General features: G+C 50.5%; 1 protein-coding gene across 1 annotated transcript in view; it reads right to left on the bottom strand.

Annotated features, from left to right (window-relative positions):
• Positions 1–19,344, bottom strand: part of EHD3 (EH domain containing 3) — a gene marked incomplete at both ends in the record, with an annotated part of 30,575 nt that extends 11,231 nt beyond the window's left edge. The window contains 3 exons of the mRNA XM_080711753.1: positions 3,324–3,421; positions 7,392–7,568; positions 19,118–19,344. Coding sequence (XP_080567879.1) covers positions 3,324–3,421; positions 7,392–7,568; positions 19,118–19,344 — 502 coding nt within the window. The remainder of the gene's footprint in view (positions 1–3,323; positions 3,422–7,391; positions 7,569–19,117) is intronic.
• Between the last annotated feature and the right edge of the window lie 3,669 nt (positions 19,345–23,013).

Here is a 23,013-nt window from a genome sequence, read left to right as displayed (position 1 = left end):
GATCCCGGGGTTCCCTCTCCTGACAAGGGACCTGGCATGTGAGTGATCCGCGTGGGCCTGCTGAGCTCACCTGCACAGGATGGTGGTGTGGGAGGAGCCTGCAAAGCTCCCAGGCAGCTTTCCCAGGGTGGGGCTGGTGGGGCTTTCTAGCTGAGAAGTAGCCAGGAAACTTGGTTCCCGAGTGAGGACACACAGCCTTCCGGAGCCCTCCCACTTCTGCTGCATCCTTGCTTCTTCCCAGTAATGAGCCCGGGCCGGGCACATCCGGTCACTTCCAGGAACTGCCCCCCTGCCCATCTCTCCTGCCCACCCGCATACCCCTTCATCCAGAGACGAGCTGGCCTGCAGCTCTAGGATTTGGCTCCCCCTACAAGATACATGCTCCACCCCAGGCCCAAGCTAAGGGGCTGCACACTGAGCAGGGCCGGCACTTAGCCAGGGGCCTCCTAAGACTTCCTCTGCATGAAGCCTGGGGCCCTGGGGGCCTTTGAGAGCCCTGGTCGTCCAGCGAGGCCATCTAATGAAGCCCCTCTGGGCCTCCACGCTGGCTTGATGCCGATGCCCCTTGCTAGTGAGAAGCTGAGGATTGGAGGGTGGACTGGAGGCTCTAAGCACCTCTCATCAGGGGCACAGTCTGTAGACTATCCATAGGGCCCTGCCCTAGACCAGAGGACAGGAAGAAGCACCAAATCTGCTTTTTGGGAGAGTCAGGACAAAGTGTGGCTGCCTGTGAGGAAGGATGAGAGGGGCTCTACACCCCAGGGAGCCCCAATAACTGAGGGTGTCTGATGCCCTGCCCTTGACTCTGTGGCCCCCACAGGGTGCTGAGACCAGCTCTGCCCCCAGCCGGCGATGCAGTGCCCCCAGCCCACCTCTAGCTCTTGCCTTCGCCAGCAGTGCCTTTGCAGCCTGAATCCGAGTGCAGAGAACAGGCTGTGCACAGCCACTCACGAGGCCGCTGCTTCTCCAGGTGGGCGGGGCCTGCGCTCAGCCCTTGCAGGTGGGGGGTGACGACACAAGAACATCAAAGCCCAGTTTACGTAGGGCAGCCTCAGTTTACTGAGGGCCACAGACAAAGGCAGCAGAGAAAGTAGAACAGGACAGGAGTGTGGTGGGACAGGAGCCAGGAGGCCCTGGGGGCAGGGCTGCCAAGCCACTGCACAGCTGTGCAGGGGATGGCTGTGAGGAGGGCGGCCATTCACAGAGACTAACCTGGGCTTGTAGAGTGGGAGGCCTCGGGTGGCAGGTGAGGCGGGAAGGAGGGAGTTTGCTATAATCTAGACCCAGAGCTGACTGTGTTTCCATGACGGTCTGTGGACCTAACACCATGTCATTACTCCTAGTTGAGATCCACCCCTGCTGTGGTGTCCTTGGGAACTCCAGAGGCTGGGTCCTCTCTGGCCCCACCTGTCAGGCTAGGGGCCCTTGCAGGTGCACTGACTTGAGAGGTGTTGGCTCTCCCTGGCTTCCCTGAGGGGACACAGTGGGTGGCCCTGTGAAACAGTAAGTCCCCTCTAGACTAAACTTAGGACCAGCCCAGATGACCTACCTGGGGGTGGGGGTAGTTAGGAGGCGGGACAGAGACCACCGGAGCCAACCCTCCCCAGGGCCCTGGACTGGAGCCAGGTGCTCACAACTGGCAAGATGGCAGGAATTAGGACTCAGGAGATGCCTCTCTCTTTCCAGGGCCAGGGTTCTATAGCTTCAGACCTGCTCCCCTCACTTCTACCACATAGCCTAGAATAAGGGGGCAGGGGACCCAAGCCCCCAGCCCCCTTCATGAAGTCCGGGGCTCAGAGGCCCCTGATTACAGGAACTGTGAACACTGATTCCCTCATCCCCTCCTGACTCAGCTACTTCCTTCCCCTCTGCTTCCCAGGCTTCTCCTCCTGAGAATGGGCGTGGCGTTCCTGCTCAGGATTCTCTGCATCCCCTCCAGGACCAGCTGGGGTTAACAGGACCTCCAACAGGCTGCAGTGGAGGGCTCCCCTCCTGTCTTCCTCTGCATGCAGAGCAGAGTCTGAGCCCAGCTTCACACCTGCTTTCATCAGCAGAGAGCTGCTGTCTTCAGAGAGGAAGCCACGGCGACTCGTCACAGGAGTGCTGGGTGGGCGGCCAGGCCTGGGCCAAGGCCAGCATCGCCGGGCCTCACTGACTAATCGGCCACAGGATCACTTGCCCATCACCCCGTGACTTTCCTCCTTAGGCCTGGGCAGGCCATGCCTTGGGAGGAGGGTTTCTGGGCCTCGCTACAGTGGCCCAGTCATGGATAGGACAGACCTGTGTCTGCTCCAGCCAGTGCCGTGGAGCACAGAGGGCTGAGGCCCACGCCACTGGGAGGCTGATGTCACCAGAGGAGAGACTGGCCACTTCCCGGAGAAAGCTGTCAGCTCTTCCCAGAGGCTGATTTCTAAGTGCTGACTTGGCCCCAGTCCCAGCTCCCAGCTCCAGTACTAGGGTGGACAGAGCTCATCTAATTTTCTTGCCAGAGATACAACACATGGCACAGAAAAGGCAGGGGGCTCCCCAGGGCACACAGCAAGCGTGGCGGGAGTCTGGGGGTGGCGAGCCCGAAGCAGTTGTGCTTAGCTTTCTACAACCTCAGCCTCGCATCTTGGAGCTAGAAAAGGCCGATGATGATGATCTAGAACACCCCGGGTCCACGGGACGTCTGCTATGTGCCAGGAAGAAGGCCTTTTAAACGCTATTATTTCTTTTCATCCTCAAACAACCCTACAAGACATTTCAACTAGAGTGCAAATAAAGAAACCAAGGTGAGTGTATTAGGAACGGGCAGAGGCGGGCACAGAACCCGCTTAGTCGGCTCCAGCCTTCTGTCTCCCACCCATGGTGCCGGCGACCTCCCTTAATTAACCCCTTATCTGGAGTAAACAGTTTTGAAAGTGCTTTATCATGCGGACCCCTCCTCCTCCAGCGGGAGCATGCTGTCCGGCTCTGGCCTTCTAGCTGAGCTGAACTTCCCGACATGCATTTATCTTCCCTGTAGAGATGTGAGTTGGGCAGGGACTGCAGCAACTTGAGAAGCCAGCAGGGTGAAGAAATCCTTGGAGAATGAGTAAGGCAGATACTGATGCTCCGTTTTACAAAGGAGAAGGCTGAGGCCGACTGTCTACTGAGCTCCATGGGACCAAACTCATCCTCGGGCCCTCTCTAGGACTGCTCCGTGTAAAATAGCCCCAGAAGGGTAGGAATACTGGCCCAGCAAGGGACAGTGAGGCCAGGTGCTTTTCTTCTGAATGTACCAGACTATATCAGAAAGTACCACGGAGCCCAGAGCCAATCCCACCAGACCTCTCGCTTACCTCGGCTGATCCTCTGCTTCTCCCCAGAGAGGATCCCCGGCGTGTCGATGACGCTGATGCTCTCCAGCACGGCGTTGGGCAGCTGGGCACACACAAACCTGCACAGCAAGAGGAAGGCCTCAGTGAATCGCTCATGCACCTCCCCAGGCTCAGCTGCAGAAGTCCAGTCGCCTGTCTGTCCCAGGTGAGCCACAACCATGGGCTGAAGGCTCCAGCCTCTCGGCCTGCTGGACAGGGTGTGGCCGACAGCTGACCCAGGGCCGAGCTCCAGTTCTCTGTGTCTTCATATCCTGTTTCAGTGAAATGCTGCTTGTCATAGGGCTACTTCACAGGGACAGAAGCCCTGGCTGATTCATGTGGCCCCAAGTCTTTAAATGGTCCTTGGTCAGCCACCTCCCACCTTGCTTAGCATGGCCCACTCTCTTAGATGGCCAATCAGAAGGCCCCTCCCTGCCTCCTGTTCATAACGGGGCAGGAGGAACTTCTGCATAGAGTCAGAACATGCTGATCCTCCTTCTGTCCCAGTCCCCAGTGGCAGTCACCATGCATTCTGTGTGTAATCTCATTTGTAAGTTCTCTGTGCGAGATGGTATGAAGATGTCGCCAGGCAGAGGGTTGTAAGCTTGGCAGGCATCAAACCAGACTCTGGTGCTGGCGCTGGGCCTGGGGAGCTACACCTTGGGGATCCCCCGCTGCTGGGGACACTGAGATGCCCAGATTTGGACCCCTGCCTCAAGGAGCAGAGCCTGTGAAGGTTAGGAGGCTCACTCACAGGCAACCACAGTCCCGAGTGCAATGGGACCGGCACCTCAAAATCCATGAACATCTAAGGCAGACAGGTGGCTTCCGGGGTGGGGGTGGGGACTCCTGAAAGAGGTGGCATCAGGGCTGGCCTTGAAGGATGGTCACACTACTGCCACCCAGGAACACTTATCTGGGCATCTGAAGGGCTACCCAGCTGCCAGACTCCACTCTAGGATGGCAGTCTGGCCTTATTCAGAGGAGCAGGGCGTGGATGTGGACACAGGCTTGAAGGAGGAGGCCTGAGGTCTCTGGCTGCAGCCAAACTGGCGGCAGATGGGAGAGAGCTCCCTGTTCCCTGCTGTCCTTCCAAGGGACCTGCCCGGACACCCCCAGGCCACTCACCCGCCATCATCACGGTGGTGAGTGCTCCCGGGGAAAATGCTAGAACCATCGATGCCACCTGCTCTGGTCACAGGTCCCGAGCCAGGCCACGTGCTTTTATTACTCCCTGCTTGTGTTTCTTCCGCTCCTTAGTTTTCTCTGCCTGGACTGTCCTTCTGTTAACCTTTCCATGTTCTCTCACCATCATACCCATCATTGGATGCCCATATCAAATGCCATCTTTTCTGCCAAAGCAGCTCAGCACTGTTATCCCCCTACCCGCCTCCACCTGAGTTATCACTGACCCGCTTCATGCCTGTGTCTACTGGGCTAGACCTTCGGCTGATACAGTGGGGCCCTGTGTCTACTGAAAAGATCCCTGGGTTCCGCCCCTCAGCGAGGTGTCTACCCCACGGGGAGCAGCTCTCAGTACAGTTCCGGGAGGTTCTTCTCCATCTGCTTGTCCAACCCAGGCTTGCACGGCCCTCAGGCTACCTGGACCTGCCTGCCTACTTCCTCAGGCTAAACATTCTAACTGAAATCAAAGATACAAGGAGAGTCCAGATCCCTGAACAACATCACCTTACATGTTCATGTTACTCTTTTTATGATACATTCATTTATATATGTATATGTATTCTCTGCACGATTTATCTTAAACGATATATTTATCGCAAAAGTCAGTTCGACAGAGCATAAAATGAAATACAGAGGTCTCCCTCCAGCCTTCCTTCTGCCTTTTAAATTCCATTCCCTAATGGTAAGCACAGGAACTACTTTATATATTGTCTCTGTCTCTGTCCGTCTCTGTCTGCCTCTCTCTCTCTCTCTCTCTCTCTCTCTCTCTCTCTCTCTCTCTCTCTCTGATTTTACTTATATAACTTTTGCGGGAAGAGACTGGAGCACAGAGAATTCACAGCTTGCATTTTGACATTTTATAGATGAAGACAAAAATATTGAAAGAGGCTAAGCGTCTTTGTCCCATCCCATCTCACACCCACTTCCTAGATTCCATACGTTTCTAACCACGCAAGACCTGCTGGTTTGATTAATGGTAAATGCTCTCAGGAAGGCACCTGGTGTACCATGGTGATGACTTACGTTTTGTTATAGTAGATGGCATGCTGTTACATTACCATTACCATTATAAATACAATGACCCCGGAACAGGCTACCCACTAACCCTGCACCCTTCCGATGATTTCAATCACCTCTTCATGCCCCAGATTTTCTCTCCTCTCACGTGGTCTGTAGCTGGATGATGCTCCTTGGCTCACTCTCGATTAGCACTACAAACTCAACGTGCCCCAAGTCAAACTCACCGCCCCTTCCCAGATGTCCCTGCCTTAGTTCACTCTTGTTGACTTTTTCTTTTCAATTAGCCTGTCCTGCTCCCATCCATTTCTGTGTCTCGGCATCCTGGGTGCGAGCCTTCTCCTTCACTCCAGGCTGGGATCTCCACAGTCAGCTCCAGGTATCCAAGACATTCCAGGACATCCGCCACCTCAATCTTACTATACCGATTCAAGCTTCCTTCTCTGTATGGACCAAGTCAACCTCCCGAGGAGGCCCCTGACCTGCCAGGCCAGCCCCCCATGATTTCTCAACACGCCCCTTCCTCTCATCCCTGCTTGGGAGCACACCTGCTGACTCACAGTTCCACAGGACTCATGTGGCCCCCTGGCGGCTCCTGCCTCAAGTGCTACTGACTCCATGTTGCTATAAGAAAGGCCAGAAACAAGTTCATGCTTTTATAAAAAATATTACTCAGGCTAAGCGAAGCTGACAGTCCTCTGGACAATGAGCCTCAACTCCTGCAACAGAATAATGGCAACAGCAAATGCCCGTTTCCCTCAGTGAATAATTAGAAAGTCAAATAAAAGAAACGCATCGTCATAATACTGCCACAAACTTCTCTCTGGTTACTATGTGCTGGACACTCAGCACTTTCTGTTCATTATCTCATTTTACTTTCCTTTAACTCCCTGAGAGAAGATTTTACTATTATCCTATTTTACAAATGGGAAAAGTTAGAGTTAAAGAAGTTTAGGAACTGGTTCAGGATCTATAATGAAAGCCAGGATGGGAAGCTACCTGTATTAAAACCCATATTTTTTATTCATACTGTAAATACCTCTAATTAACAAAAAATATTTAATAGAACTTATTTAATAATTTTAGTTATTAAACTCATTAATATTAGTTATTAAAATTATCTAGTTATTAAAATTATTTTTAGTTATTAAAATTATTTCATTATTAAAATTATTAAATGCAGTGCACATGTGAAATTAGATTTATGGGTATTACTAGTGTGATCGGGGGTCAGTCCACCCCTAGTTAGTTAAGCAGAATAACAGCATGAAGGCCCAGATTAGTTTGCCAAGCTCTCCCTGGCGCTCTCTCTACTCAAAGCCTCATGATGACCTTGGTGTCCGCAGGCCTGAACTTGTCCCAGGGGAGAGGAGGTGACCTGTCCAAGGTCATGCAGGGCGTGAGGACAGTCAGTGCTCAAACCTAAGGCTTCTCCATAAGATCAGTGTTCTTTCCACCAGTTAAAAGGTAATCTCCACAAACAAGAAAGAACCTTCTTCTGTGCTCTTCCAGTCGGGTACAAGTCTCAGCCACGGTATAGGAAAATACTGGGAAAGACACAGTATCCTTCTCCACTTTTAATGGAGGTAGAGGCAGGTGAGGAGAAGGTGGTCTCTAAGTCATTTTTGTGCCCTTACCTGCTCCTTGACCAGGAGGACTCAGCCCAGCATTTGCAGACCCCACGCCCTGTTGTGGTCTCAGTTATATTCCCAGCAAGCAAGGGACAATCAAGAGACTCTTATGGAACGCCACCGAGCCTCCCAAGACCCTGTGCCCCTGTCCTTTCACCTCCCATACTCCAAGAAGCAGCGAGAGCACCCCAAGGGAGGCGTGCCCCTCCACACTCACCTGTTCAAGAAGGCATTGCCAAAGGCATTGAGCTTCCTGAAGGGCTTCTTAGGATCCACCACCAGGGCGTTCCCAGGGATGATCCCCTCCACGTCCCCCTGCATCACCGCGATGAAGGAGTCTGTGGTTGGCTCAGGCCCGATCCTCATGCCTGGGAAATCTTGTTCCAGCAGGTACCTGGAGGAAAGGAGCAGTCATAATGCAGGGATTCTGCTGTTAGATCACACTGTGGTTACTGCACAGCTGACCATCCTCAAGTCACAGGAGAGAGGCAGGTCTGGAGCAAAGAGATTTCATGAATCCCCACAAAACTTTGCAGAGGATGTGGAAGGACAGCCAAACCCCAAACATCCTCTGTTCTTACTGGTCCTTTTCCCTCCCTGAGTCAGTAGTGGGTGGGGGAAACAAGGTTGGAGCTCAAAGGTAAAGCACAGGTTGAAACCAACTCCTACGCAAAGTACGGCGGACTTCACAGCTGAGGGGCAACTTGCTGAAATTACCGCACAAAGGGATAGTTAGAGCATCCACAGATAATGCTGGTTATTATTTATGCATCTGGCTAGTTTAGTTATTCAGTCTAAAATTAGCTTCTGTCTGATATAAAAGATGTGTGATGAGTAAACTATGCAAAGTGAATCTCCATCCCATTCTAGATTTCTGGTCCCACTTTCTAGTATCTGTATCTTGCATCCTGCATCCTTCTGGGAAGCCTTCCCATGCACACGTGTGATATGTATTAGGTGTTCACACACACTTACACCTAGAGGATTTATTATTATTATTATTATTATTATTATTATTATTATTATTTTGCAGATCTGGGGATGGATCCTAGGGGCATTCGACATCTGAGCTACACCCCCTGCCCTATTTTTTATTCTTTACTTTGAAACAGGGTCTCACTAAGTTAAGGAGTGCCTCACTAAGCAGCTGAGGCTGGCCGCGAACCGCGATCCTCCAGTCTCAGCTTCCCAAATGCTTAGAGGATTAAAATTTTAAACATAGAAGCAGACTGCACAGCATTCATTTTCTGTATTTTCTGTCATTAACCATTTAATTCATATTGCCAAGAATGAGACTAAGCTGGTCATGGCGGTGCATGCTTGTAATCCCAGCATTTGGGAGGCTGAGATAGAAGTATCACGGTTCGCGGACAGCATCAGCTACTACTTAGTGAGGCCCTTTGCAACTCAGTGAGATCCTGTTTCAAAAAAAAGGATAAAAAAAAAATAGGGCTGAGGGTGTACCTCGGAGGAGGAATGCCCCTGGGTTCCATCTCTAGTAAAGCAAAAAAAAAAAAAAAAAAAAAAAAAAAAAAAAAAAAACCGACTATATTCAAAATGCCTGTTTAGTACTTGGCACAAGACAGACCCTCTCCCTTTAGCCCTGAGGCATCAGAGCGTTGTGTTACCAATATTATGGTGTATGGTGGGATTCCTGGATGGAGATTATAACTGTGCTTTAAAATGCTTGGTTTTTCTCCTGCTTTACCTAGAGGGGTGCCGAAATTTATCTTTTATATACCAGTGCTTTCCTATTGCATCTCCACAAGTGCACACTGGGTTGCCATAAAGAATGCTTTGCTGGGCAGAGGCAGGGATTTACACATCCGGCCATGATTATGCAGATACTATCAATGCACATGTTTCTTGTTATGCTCCATGTGTTTGGAGAGAGCAGCACAGATCTACATTGTTTCTCATAATAACAATGTGGAATTCCATTGTATAGATTACAAGCCTTTTTTAGTGAAAATTTTACTAACTTTTAACAATTTCCATTACTTAGATGGAAAAAAATGATGGTTGAGGAGTTCACACATTATCCCCATAAAGAAAAGCATTTGCTCATTTTTATGGGATGTTTTTTCAGCCCATCCTCTTTCTGCACCCTAGTGTGGTTCAGGAGGTGGTGAAGTGCAAAAACCAGTCCCACTCACCCATCACGGGACCTCGGGCTGGCCCCTGCCCTCTCTGGCCCTCTCTGTCTGCAGCATTAGAAGATCAGGCAAGGTGATCTCCCGGGTTCCTTCAGCTCTGCAAGTCTACATTCCTGAGCCGCTACTCCGGGGTTGGAGATACCTTTCTGGATGGCCCTGACTGCAGCCACTCACCCCCATGCCTCTCCTGCTCCTTGGTGATGGGCACTGCAAAGAGGACTGGGGATGGTGATGAGCTAGCTGTCCCTTGAGCTTCTGGCTGGGGCTTGACTTTGCAGGTGCATCCTGTTGGTCTCCAGGCCTGGGGGTTGAGAGCCCAAGGGCATCTGCCATTTTCTACAGACCCCCTCCCCAGAGGCCAAGAGTAGTGGCACACTGTGACTTCTAAGGAGGGCAGAGGAGTCCCCTGGGCACGCAGGACAGCTTTGAGCACAGAGAGCAAGAGGCTGGACTCAAGGTCGGAGCCTAGAACTGCCTGAAGGCGGGACTGGCCGAGGAGAGGCCAAGGAGCATCTTCCAATGTCTTGAAGGACAGGAGCTAAAGGACAAGAAACTCACTCAATGGGGTGAGCCCCAGGAGCGCTGAGGACCTTCCTCCTTGTTACAAGCTTAAGGACCAGCACACATGCTAGGAGGGAGGAGCACGGAGCCCTCAGGAGAGATGTCAAGTTGGAGACTGTTAACTTGTAAATAGTCTCCTGCTTCACGCTTCTCAGCCCTGGCTGAGCGTTAAGACTCTCACAAGTATTAGCAGATGGTGCCGGCCCAACCCAGAGGTTCTTCTACTTGTTTGGCCGGGAGCACAGCCCTAGCAACTGTGACTTTTCAGAAAAGCTGATTGAAACACGCGATGAGCTTTGGTAACCTGCTCTATCCCAACTCTTTTGTTTTCCTGATAATAACTACTGACATCCAATAACATTTTTGTATGCTAGACAGTATCCAGAACGCTTTCACAACATTATCTCCATCAGTCAGTCTTCCCTGTAGCCTCGAACGTAGGAACTGAGGAAAGCCAGAGGGTTACATGGCTTTCTCACAGTTAAACAGCCAGCCATAGAGCAGCAACCTCAAACCCTCTCAGTCTAACACCAAATCCTTCAATTATCTTCTACCCAGAAAAAAGCACTGCGGAGAGCTAACCGTGCTCCCAAGCAGGTGGGCCTCCCTGGCATCCTGGGCTGGAGCTAGGGAGGCTTGCTGGCTTTCCTCTCTGTCCTCAACATGCTACTTGTGCCTTCAGGAAGCATTTGGAGCTGCACCTGCCCCTCTGGTTCCATAGCAGTTTAAGTTGGGTTGCTAAGCGCTCTCTCCCCAAGGAGCCTGGGGAGGTGCTGTGGCTGCCGCCAGGAAGCTGTTGATGTGCTCCGAGCCTGCAGCTCTGCTGCCTGGGAAGCTGCCCTAGATCCTGGGCGGGAGGGTTTCAGTTGCCTTGGGAAGTCCCTTGTCCCTTCAGGATCCCGGCCCAACAATCAGGGTGTGAAGGCAGGATTTCCTGCGGTCAGAAGGTCAGGTTGAGAGCTGGCACCGGGCTGGGATGAGAATACAGCACACCAGCTGCCCTGTGGACAGCGCTTCCTGATTTCTCTGGGGTCTCCTGGGAGAGGCAGGGAATCTCTGTGGCCTGGGGCCAGCTGCCCTGAGTCCTCTAAGCATGAGGGGTATGCGCTTCAGAAGGTACTTTCATGCTGTGAAACTCAGTACCTCCATTTGCCACAGAGGGAAAATGCTTTAGACTTCTTGGGCACCTGCAATGTTCAGGCATCGCTCTTAAACTGGATTTATCATTTCATCTTCACATCAACTCTGATGTGAGTGCTATGATCCTCCTCATCAGACAGGCCTATTAAGGAACCCCACCTTACTTCTGAGGATTAAATCAGATACTGATGTTAAGCCTTAACCAGTACCTGGCACCTAGATTATCCTCCATTAAGGAGAAGAAGGCAAGAGTTGAACAATTTGCCCCAGGGCATGCATCAGTCGGGACAGCCCTAGGATTTGAACCTGGCACTTGGATTGGAGAATTCATGCTCCTGACTGCTGTCTCCTTTCTTACCTTAGGCCTCCCTTTGGACAGGAAATGCAGCCATCTCTGGAGACAGGCCAAAAGGGCTGAGTTCCACAAGGAGCTAGATTACGGAATGGGGCTAGAAAAGCTATGAAAGATTACGGTTTGGTAAGATGCTGCCCGGGGCCAGGCTCTGGGGCCTGCAAACCCCAGCACGCACTAGTCTCCAAAAACATCAGCCCCTGGGTGCACAGCTCAGCTTAGTGATGCGGTGTGACTCGCAAAAGCTGTTGCCATCAGGTGACCAACGCAGGCCTCAGGCCAGCAGAATCTAACAGGCTCTGCCTTAGAGACAAAGGAGCTAGATTCCCCATGAGAATTACTGCCATGACTTAGGAAAGACTGCTTGGATGAGAAGTGCCATGCAGGGATCTGGCAAGTGTGGACTGCTAGCAGGGGTGTCTGGGGTGGGGGGGTGGTCATTGAAAGTTCCAGGGACAGCTGAAATAGAACAGGGTAAAAAGAACCATTCCGAGGCCACCTTAAAAGCATCCAGAAAGAACAGGGCCAAGCCGCGGTGAAGAGGGATCTTCCTTACACAGGCGTCTCAAATTCCATCCCGGAGGGACGCAGCGTGCTCAGCAGCTGAACAAAGGGCAAAGCTGCCCAGACTAACAGGACGGCTTCCTGGGAAGTCGTGGAGCCACCACCCGAGGTGGCCAAGCAAAGAGCGTGGGCCGGGCCCTCCCGTCCTGCTTAGCTCATGTGACCCAAAACTTGCTGAGCACACACAGAGAAGCACACAGAGGGAGGCCTGAACAAGTCCCGGGGCCACAGTCGGGCCAGGCAGAGAGAGACTGGAGCTGGGTAAATTCTCAGGGACATTTGGGCATGGCTTGCAGCACTGGGTGCCCCTCAAACAAAGCAACCACTGTGTCCAGAAAGGAAAATCTATTGAGGAATCTCAGGCACCGCTTCTTTATGGGAAGAGAGACAGATCGCTTCTGTTGCCGGGTGAAAACATTCTCACAGCAGTGTAAAAAAAGCAAAGTTAATTCGAGCCTGGGTGGGATCAGCTGAGACGGGGACATGCAGAACAGGAAGGAACAGACGGGCTAAGCCTCGGCTGGCACTGCGCCAGGGCCTTTACCTGTATCATTCCCCGTGATCAGCCCGGCTTGGTGGCAAAGCACAGTCGCCCAGTATTTCAGCTTCGGGATCGAGTAGGTTGAGGTATAAAGCACCCGAGTTCAGGGCCAAGTGAACATACTTGGAGGTTCTAAGAGCTGGAAAGATTTGGGTGCCCTTACCATCTTAATGCAAAATAAATAGATGTGAACCATAAAATAGGTGTGGGGAAGTCCAATGCCATTCTGAATTTTCCTGTGAGCACTGCTTTTCTTCATATTTTTCTTATGTAAATTATTTCGTAATACTTTCCTCATCTTTTGTGCCCTGCTTGGCTGGCAATCTAAGTGTGTGGCCTGTTTTCCTGGTGACCTAAGTACCCAAGGTAAGGAGCCAAGAATCGTGTGTGTGTGTGTGTGTGTGTGTGTGTGTGTGTGAGATGAAACCCAGAGGCATTCTATCTCTGAGTTACACTCCCAACTCTTTTTATTTTTTTGTTTTGAAACAGGGTCTCACTAGGTGGCTGAGGACCTTGCTAAGTTGCTGAGGCTGGCCTTGAACTTGCAATCTTCTTGTCTCAGTTTCTCAAGTATTGGGATGACGGGTGTGCACCATCATGCCCAGCTGGAACCAAGAATCTTAACCAGCCTGACTTCCCAGTACCCATCTCTGCAACACTGGCACCCAGACTTTGGGTTGCTGCTGAAACCAAGCCCAGGGGCTGGGGTTCGTAAACCCTGCTCTTAGAGGCTTGGTGACGGCTGAGGCGCTCCAGCTCAATTGAAGAACACACCCTCTTAGGCAGTTACTCCATCACCAACATGACCTTGGACAGGTCACCTGAAAGCCCAGCAAGCTTGGTCTCCCTTGCTTATAAAATGGGGAAAATACTTGGTTTCTAACTACATGTTAGAAAGTAGGTCTGTTTTCTTTTTAAATGTAATATCCAATAGTTTGGGAAAAGCAAGGGCTACACCTGACATTCTCCCACATTGGCACAGACAATAATTAGAGATAATTAATATCTCGGGGTTGCCTGTAGGTATTTAGCATACTCCTGCCTCATCTCCAAACCCAGTTAAAAAGTCTCCTCCCATGAAGCCTTATCTGATTCATGACTACCTCACATCCAAACCCAGTGTCCTTACTCTTCCTTAGAAGTCGCACAGCTTTTACTTTGTATCTTTTAGGTACACTCTAAAAGCTCACATCACTTTCTGCCTGTGTTATAGGTAGCCGTGTTATATATCGGCATCTTGTCCCTAAGCCATATAGAGATCAGGATAACAGTACCTGCTCTGTCAAGCCCACAGGATCTCAGGGAGACTGCACAGACCCCTCAGCCACAAAGCAAGGCAGAGGATGGGAGACTTTTGATGGCCAAGTTGAGATGAGTTGGCTCAGTGTTTCCTAGAGCACCTGCCACTGACCCTCAGCCACAGGAAGAAGCAATCCCAGCATGATGGGAAATTTAGTGGCCAGATGGTCCAGCCTCCCCTTGCCCGGCCCCACCTGCAATGGGCCAGCCAACCCGGCACTCCAGGCTCTGTCCAGAGCTCAGCATCATGCTCCTTCTGCAGTCCTCAGAGCTATGCAGAGGCAGGATCCCCTTCCCTTTCATACCAACTGTGGCAGTGCTGGAGAGGGGCTGCCTCCACTCCTGGGGGTCAGCCTCCAGGTCTCCTGCTAGCAGGTCAAGCCAGAAAGAAGGGAGGGAATGATAAAGCTCCAAGCACGGTACCTGGGATGTAATGGTGTCAAATTGGCTCTGTCCCCGCCTAATCTCAATAGTAACCCTGCCAGGTAGCTACTATTATTTGCACTAAATAGATAAGGGAACTGACGGTCAGCAAAGGAAGGTGGCCTGGGTTTAGGCTTCTTAATTCGGTCTCCTGGCTAGGAAGTAGCAGAGCCTGGGTTCTGCTGGCCTGGTCTGGGCTCCAGGGCCTCTGTCCCATGGCCAGGAGGAATGGGATGCAGATCCTGACATTCAAGGCAGATCCTAAGCTGGGCCTGAAGGAGGCACACACAGTTCCCATGGCCGAGGGCCTTCTGTTCCCTGGAGTAACAAATAGAACTTTGGAGGAGCAGGCAGATTTTTACCTCGCCCCACTTTCAGACCAGCAGCTCAGCAGCCTGATGATACCAAGTCATCCACTGACCTCAGGAGGTGGAAGGGGACGGGATGCACAGGGACTGTAGCTGGCAGGATGGGTTAGGAAGAGGTCAGGGGGTCACTCTGGGGTGGTGGTCCTCTTTCTCTTAACACTTTGGCTTCCCACATGGCCATCTTTCTCAGGGTGGTGACACTGTAAATCTCAGAGCATCCCTGGGCGGGATGCTCTGGGGGGGTCATGAGAGATGGAGCAGCCACCGACAAATGCTGAGTCAGTCCCCTCTGGGGAAGGGTGCAGAGTCCCTGAAGAAGCGTGGGACGTAGACAGGGCCAGGGGAACAGGCACTTCTCACTCCAGCAGCCCTACCACAGGCTCAGGCCTCGGGGTCTAAGAGGCACTAGAGAAGGCCCGCAGGTCCCTACTTCAGCCCAGCCACAGTCCAGGAGGCCTTCCTTGCTGCCCATGGGAGCATCAGGCTTTCTCAGCCCCTGCAGCTGCCTCTGTTCACCTTCACTATCCCAGACAGAGGAGCCACAGACAGTGGGCAAGAGTGGATGGCCAGGGGGCCAACTGGCCCAAGGAAGGAGGGCTTGAGGCTGCACACTGGCCAGAGAAACAGCGAAGGGAGAAAAGAGCGAAGGCAGGAGGAAAGGCTGCCAGGGCTGGAGGGACACAGAGCTACTGTGCTCCAGAGAGGCACTCTGTGTTGGAGAGAGCAGCCGCCAGCCCATTTATTGTTTATTTTATTACTCTGGGTTGCCGGGCCTTAGGCCAGGGAAGTTATTTCAGGCAGAGATCATAGCACATTAATTAGTTATTAGAAGAATGTCTTTTCTGTGTGTTCTTCCCGAGACAAGAAATAGACCCCGTGGCAAGCACAGAGAACTGGGAGTGGATGGACATGCAGGAGGCAGATAGCCAAGAACCGGGGGAACGAAGATGCGAGTCTGTCCTGGAGGGGAAGCCCTGTGTGGGTGCAGGCTGGGACTGAGAGGGTCAGGCCAGATAGCAGAGAGGAGAGGTGGCTGGGAGGCAGGCAGGGATGCAAGCACCTCTCCAGGGGACCTATATTCACCACTGGGGAGAAATGATGTACCCCTTACCCTCTTGGAAAGCAAGTGCAAATATGACCCCTGATAAAAAGCCAAAAAGTAAAAAAATTAAAAACAAACAATGCTGTACAACCTTTGGCCTAGTGACTACACTTCTGAGAATCTCCGGGGGAAAAATAAATAAAAACAAACGCAGTCTAATATGTTAGAAAATGTTATGGGTAGAGATATACAGGGTGATTCTACAATAACAAACAATTTAGAAACAACCAAAAACATTCAAAAGAAGTATCTGGTTAAGTGAATAATGACATCTATATGTAGAGAACCATTATGTAGCTATTAGAAATGATTTCATGGAGGAATAATGTTCATGCTACAAGTAAAAAATAATAATCTGGCATACAAAATTACATATATAGCATGATCTTAACTGCAGCATAAAATAGCTAAAAATAGTAGAAAGGTTATTTAAAGTGTTTTCTCCTGACTTATGGGACTATGGGTGATTTTGCTTCTTCTTTGAATTTGTTCTTTTTTGCACTTGCAAATAAGAACTGTTTGCTGGATTTAATGAGAAGGAAGAAAATACATATTATGGCTTGGGAGGTTTCCTTGGGCTTACAACCCTCTTTATTCTGCTGGTAGACTCTCCCTCAAGGGGAAACAGCTTTTTATGCATGAGATAATTCAGTCACTGGGATGGGTGGGGAGGGAACTCTTGGACTTGGAGGATAAGAAAGAAGAGGGACATGTCTCTCCCGCCTTCTGTCTCCTTCAGATAAAGAATAATCTGGGGCAACTCACTCTGCCACTTTCTCAGACCCAGTAACAGCCAGCGATGACTCAGGCAGAGCTGGATGGTGTCTCACACAAAAGGTACTTACACCTGTCTGCTGCGGAGACCCTGCCTTTGGGGATTCTCGTCTCTCTTCATCTTCCCTCACATTCTTCAGAACATCTGTTGGGAAACTCCTGTAGCTGAGACCCTGAAGATGCTAAGGCACAGATGCTGCCTTACAAGAGCTCTTGCCCTGGGACGGAGAAGCTCCAAGTAACATAACTTACTGGGAGTTAAAACCAAGGTGTGTTCAGAGAGCCGGGGAAGGCTGTGCAAGGGCAGGAACAGCCCTCAAATGCTCTGTGCTTCCTGGGAGGCAGAAACCAGGACAGGAAGAGGGTAGAGACCATGAGGGAAACCTTATATAGAATCCAGGTAGCTCTGGAGTGCCTCGGCAGCAATAAAGCAAGGGGCAGCCAGGTGTCGTGGTGCACTCCTGTAATTCCAGCATTTGGGAGGCTGAGACAGGAGGATCCAGGTTTATGACCAGCCTTAGCTACTTAGTGAGGCCCTTTGCAACTCAGTGAGACCCTGTTTCAAAATAAAGAATAAAAAATTGGGAGCCAGGCGTGGTGGCACATGCTTATAATCCCAGTACTTTGGGAGGCTGAGACAGGAGGATCATGGAGGGTTGAAGCCTGCCTCGGCTACTTAGTGAGGCTCTCTGCACCTTAGTGAGACCCTGTTTCCAAATAAAAATATAAAAAAAAAATAGGTCTCTGGGAGTATAGCCCAGAGGTAGAAGGTCCCTGGGTTCCATCCCCAGTACCACAGGACAGAAAGAAAGAAAGAAGGAAAGAAAGGAAGAAAGAGAGAAAGAAAGAGGCAGGGATTAGATCAGAGGGTTGTTACCCTATGGTTCAAGGATGGCTCTTGGACACTGCCACATTATATGTAAATTTAGGATGTATAGGCATTTTTATAGATAGGTCCACAGTTTTCATTAGGTTTTAAAAAGGAGGTGCTGACTTTTAAAAAGTTATGAAACAACAAGTTAATCTCTAAGGAATCTTGTGGTTCTAACAATCAAAAGTATACAAGACTCAACAAACCATCATCCCCAGGTCCTGAACTTCAGAAATCACTTGACCTCTCAAGGCTCCACAGCCCAAGACTGTCCAGTTCACAAAAACAAACTTGACCTGGTGTTCTGTTCAGACATGACCTGTTAGTGCGGCGAGTGTCCTGCTCCCAAAAGGCTTGTGTTATAAGCTTAGCATTAGAGAAAATGAGTACCTAGAAAATTAGTAACCAGGCTGTTAACTTTTCCACTCTCCTCACCAAACAAAGCACAAGGCCTTGTATGCTGCAGATGCTCAAAGACCCAGAAGATGGGAACATGAGGATTCCTGCTCTCAAACCCTCTGCAGGAGATGAACGCACCGTTGACCCGGGAGAGGGGGCACCAAGCCCCATCCCCACACTGTAGGATTATGACTCTCAACACAGAGGGTCACAAGCTCCCTCAACAGTTTGGAATGCCCATCAGTGAGGCTGGGAGGAGCAGCCTAATCTTACAGGCTACGTGCATTCAGGACTGGAGAGAAGCCTTTTCTCTAAAGATAGGAAAGATGCTCATTACCATGGTGGACAGTATACAGATGTCTCTGAATGCAGGCTGAACAGGCTGACTTCTGAAAATCCTTCTAACCCAAGGATTCTTTCAGTCAAGGGAATAGATGACTCACCCTCAATGCTACAGGCACTCAGCCAACCATCTCCTCAGGACTACCATCCCAGGTCCCCCGCCAACCTACATGGCTTTGGACAACTTAACCTCTCTGTGCTTCAGCCAGCTCACCTGCAAAATCAAGGGGCTGGCTGAGACCAGGTCTACATCCCTTCCGCTTCTTAACATAATGACTGAGCTATTAAGATGGAGGAAGAAAAGAGATGAAACGGCTTCTGCTTCTGGACTCTGCATCTGTTGAGTCTCCAAGAGAGATAATCTAAGAGTTCTGCCACAGAAAAGGAAAACGACAAAAGGAAGACAAGTAGCATTACCAGGCAGGGCTCTCCATGCCCAGCCGCCGCCTCCGCTCCAGGCCTGCCATCCGCTGCAATCAGAAGGCCTCCATGGGAGCACAGGGCCATTTAAAAGGCAAGGAGACTTGTAATCCCAGCATTTGGGAGGCTGAGACAGGAGGATCTCGGGTCACGGACAGCCTCAGCTACTAGTTAGTGAGACCCTTTGCAACTCCGTGAGACCCTGTTTCAAAATAAGGAATAAAATATAGGGCTGTGGGTGTAGCTCGGAGGTAGAATGCCTTTGGGTTGCACCCCACTCCCATACCGAAAAAAAAAAAAAAAAAAAAGGCAAGAGGAGTGGTCCTGGCCCTGACCCCTAAAAAGTGAGACCAAGAGTTCTCTCTTGTACCTTTTGGGCCTCCATTTCATCATCCAGAAAATGGGGAGAACAGGGATGGTTCTGCACTTGAACACCTCCCATGGACCACCCGCCCGAGCCAAGGGCTCAGTGCAGCAGAGAGGCTCAGCATAGGACCTGGAGGAGGCCCAGTGGTGCCACCTTTGGACCAGCTCTGAGGCCACCCACAAGGATTTCTTCGGAGCCCTGAGCTGAAGATTTCCCTTTTGCCCCACACAGGAGCTGGGCGCTGCGGGGGCCAGGGCCGCTCACCTGATGAAGGTGGTCTTCCCGGTGGAGTACTGGCCCACCAGCAGGACCATGGGCTTGTTGTCGAAATCGGCATCCTCCAGGGCGGGCGAGTGGAACTCGTGGAAGCGGTAGTGCTCTTCCAGGGGCAGCAGCTTGCTCTTGTAGAGTTTCTTGAGCCCCTCGCTCACCGTCTGGAAGACCTCGGGGTCCTTCCTCCGGCGGTCGTCGGTACCCAGCCAGCTGAACATAGCGGCGGCGGCGGGGATTGCTCCTGGGGAAGGCGCCCCGCCGGACCGGAGCCGCCGCCTCACCGGAGCGCCGGGCTCAGCGGCACCATGCCCCCGCTCAGCGCCCGCCTCATCCGGAGCCCCGGCGGGGCGAGGAGGGCGATCTGGACTGCGGGAGGAGGTGGCAACCCCAGAAATCAAAGCCGGATCTGCAACGAAACGGCCAGATGCCGGGTCTGGTGCGGGAGGAGAGGGGAGCGAGGGTCTCCCGCCAGCCCTCGCCTGCTCTGCCCGGCTCAGGGATGCTTGGGCTCCGCTCCCGCCCTGTCCAGGAAGCTCACAGATGCCCAGCCTGCGGACAGCTCAGCATCCGCAGCGGCATCGCGGGCGTTTAAATGCCAGCCGTGCAGGAAGCCGGCGCGTGGAGGAAGTCCCCAAGTACTGGCAAGGCCCGCTGGCCCCGCGGTCCCCGCGACGCGAAGCCGAGCTGGGCGCCGCCATGTCTGTGGGCAGACCCGCGGCCGCAGCCGGGGATGCTGACCCAGTCCTGTGGGAAAGCGCTGGCGCTGCAGTCCCCGCCTCTGGGGGGTTGATTTGGGAACAGCGCCCCCTCAGGGACGGCTATGAAGACAGCGTTGATCTACTCTTTTTTTTTTTTTTTTTTTTTTTTTTTTTTTGCGGGTCTGGGGATGGAACCCAGGGGCATTTGACCATCGAGCTACACTCCCTGCCCTATATTTTATTCTTTATTTTGAAACCGGGTCTCACTGAGTTGCAGAGGGCCTCACTAAGTAGCTGAGGCTGTCCGCGAACCGCGATCCTCCGGTCTCAGCCTCCGGAATGCTGGTATTACAAGTGTTTACTCTTCCTTCTTTGATGTAACCCTGGTTCCTTGAGTTACCCAGGTCAATTCCCTAGGAACACACGTATTCTAATATTTAGGGAAAATTTTCTTGGGGCATGGAAAGACGGACCCAATATCAGGTTACATAAAATAACACAAATTGTCAGTAGCTAAACTTTTTTTTTTTTTTTTACTAGTCATGGAGTGAGATGAAAACGATTCCCATCCATTTATTCATCCCAACAAAACAAAACAAGAACCTGCTCAAGTATTGGGCCTGTATTCTGGGGAGGACACAATTTGGATGATGTTGATAGACGAGCAATCTACGGATTCTCCCTCCCAGGAGCTGCAGTCAAAGGAGCTTCATAGGGGAGGCATCAGCAGAGGCCCAGGACAGAGGGCAAGAGTCCTTCCTGTGTGGGGATAATTTGATAAACTTTTACAGAAAGCAGAGTGTGAGGTAGACCCTCAATGATGCACCAACAGGGAAGAAAGGAAGTCATTTCCCGGCCAGGTAAAGGGCATTTGCAAAGGTCTGGGGATGTGGAAAGACCTGGTGTGTCCAAGCAGTGTAAACAAGGTGTAGTTGGAATACAGGATTCAGGAAGATGGAAGGGGTGAACGAGGTCAGGGGTGAAAGGCTGCTCATGCCAAGGCAGGAGCCGAGCAAGGATGGGAACCCAAAACAATGTTATTACTACTAATCATTATATTAACAAGATGCTCACCATGTGCAGGTGCCTGGGCTCAGATCTCAGCAAGCACTGGTTCTTCTAACCTTCTCAGTAACTCTGTGAGGCGGGGCATATTATCTCCAGCATCACACTACAGAGACTGGGTGGGTCAATGGCCAGGTAGAGGCCAAAAGAGGTGCACTGTAGAGAATTTAAACACAGTAATAAACCAAGTCAAAGTCTATGTGCTTTATATTTGGGCCTCTCCAAATAGTGTGATACTAACCACTCCTTCCTGCCAAAGCAGAGGGTTTCCATGGCCCTTCTTCAGCAGACCAGGAGGCCAGGAGCTAATGGACCAGGAGACGCTGAAGATGCTGGGGCAGTATAGAAAGTGGAGAAACAAAAGGCTGGAGGCCAAGAGGCGGGTTAGGAAACTACTCAGAACATTTTGGGACAGCGGCAAGGAGACTGGGGATGAGGGTGGAGTCAAGAGATTTTGATGGCATAGAATGGACAGACCTTGGTAAGCAGTAGAAGAGGGGAACTGAGGACGAGGCAGACAGAGCCTAGGGTGAATCTGAATTTTCTACTGTAGGGGACAAAACAGTTGGAGAAGCTCTCCCACTAGTTGGAGAAGTCAGGAAGAGAACAGATGTAGCCGACAGATGACACGTTCGGCTGAACTGCGTTGCACTTGAAATGCCTGCAGGAGCAGCAGGTGGGGTGTGCTGACACTGTAGGGTCTTCAGAGGACAGCCTGAATGGAATCTGCTTAGTTACAGCTCAGGTCTCCTGACTCCCTCTGGGAACTCTGAAGCTGATAGCCTCTTTCTGAGCTCTCTGCACTCCTAAGAAGCCACTCAGATTCATACTATACTTTGGCATTTATATTAGGATCCACATATGATTCTAAGAGGTAATATGACAGATATTTAATCACTCACATGGCATGAGAACTGAGTGCAGAATAGACACCTGCCTTCCCAGGTAAGCAAGGCCTGAAGCCCCGGGTTGTGCCAGGTGTGGCCAGGATGGCAAGGGGGAATTGGGACTATGATGGAACTATTTTCAACATTTTTATAATCAGGACAGCCATGCTGTTGTGAGTCACTGAATACTAGCTTTGAACTTTAAATTTATTAAGTGTCTGTTGACATAACTATGCCAATCTCAATGCTGAAAAGTTAGAAATCTATCCTCTTTAAATAGAACTAAGTAATAATGCAGCATTTGTGTCAATGATCAATAAGGAGTTATAAAAGAGAATGCCAAAGCCACTATTTTCAGCTGGGTATGGTGGCTCACACTTGTAATCCCAGTACTTGGGAGGCTAAGGTAGAAGGATTGTAGTCCGAGGCCAGCCTCATCTACTTAGTAATGCCCTGCAAAACTTAGTGAAACTCTTCCAAAATAAAGAATAAAAAGTAGGACTGAGAGTGTGATAGAATGCCCCTGAGTTCAATCCCCAGTACTTCAAAAATAAACAAACAAACAAAAAAATACAAAATACAAAAAATACAAAACCAAATACAAAAAAGTACAAAACCCAAAACACATGATTTTCAAAACAAAACAAACCTAGAGGCAAATCTAACAAAAGATGTATACGACATCTATGTGGATAATAATAAACTTTATGCAAAGACATTAAAGAAGTTCTACATAAATAGAGGACACATGTCATATTCAGTCATGAAAAGATTCCACGCCACAAAGATGCGAATTCTTAATAACAAAATGGATAGATTCAATAATTGATAGACAAAATTTAAATAAAAATTCAAATGGGATAGTCTATGGAAATTAACAAGGCGATTCTAAAATATATGTAGAACAATGGTAAAAAAAAATAGCTTAGATATCCCAGAAGAAGAAAGGAAATAAAGGAGAGGGAGAAGGAAATAATGATAAGGATAGCAGCAAGTAAGTGAAGGAACTTGCCCCGTGGACAGTTATTACCAAGTTGCGGTGGTTAAGATGCTGTGGCTTTATCACAGAGATAGACCCACAGAACTATGACACAGTAAAAAAGCCAGCAAATATGGAACCCTGGTATGTATAAAAGTTGCAATAGAGAACACACCCATAATATATTATTGCAAGGTCAGGAAGAATTAATTAAACAAGACACCAAAAGTACAAACTGCAGTGGGAATGGCGAAATTG

The sequence above is a fragment of the Muscardinus avellanarius genome (genome assembly GCF_963383645.1).
Source record: "Muscardinus avellanarius genome assembly, chromosome: 15".
In the NCBI taxonomy this organism is placed as follows: Eukaryota; Metazoa; Chordata; class Mammalia; order Rodentia; family Gliridae; genus Muscardinus; species Muscardinus avellanarius.
Note: the sequence above shows the minus strand (reverse complement) of the source record. Positions and strands in the feature narration are given on the sequence as shown.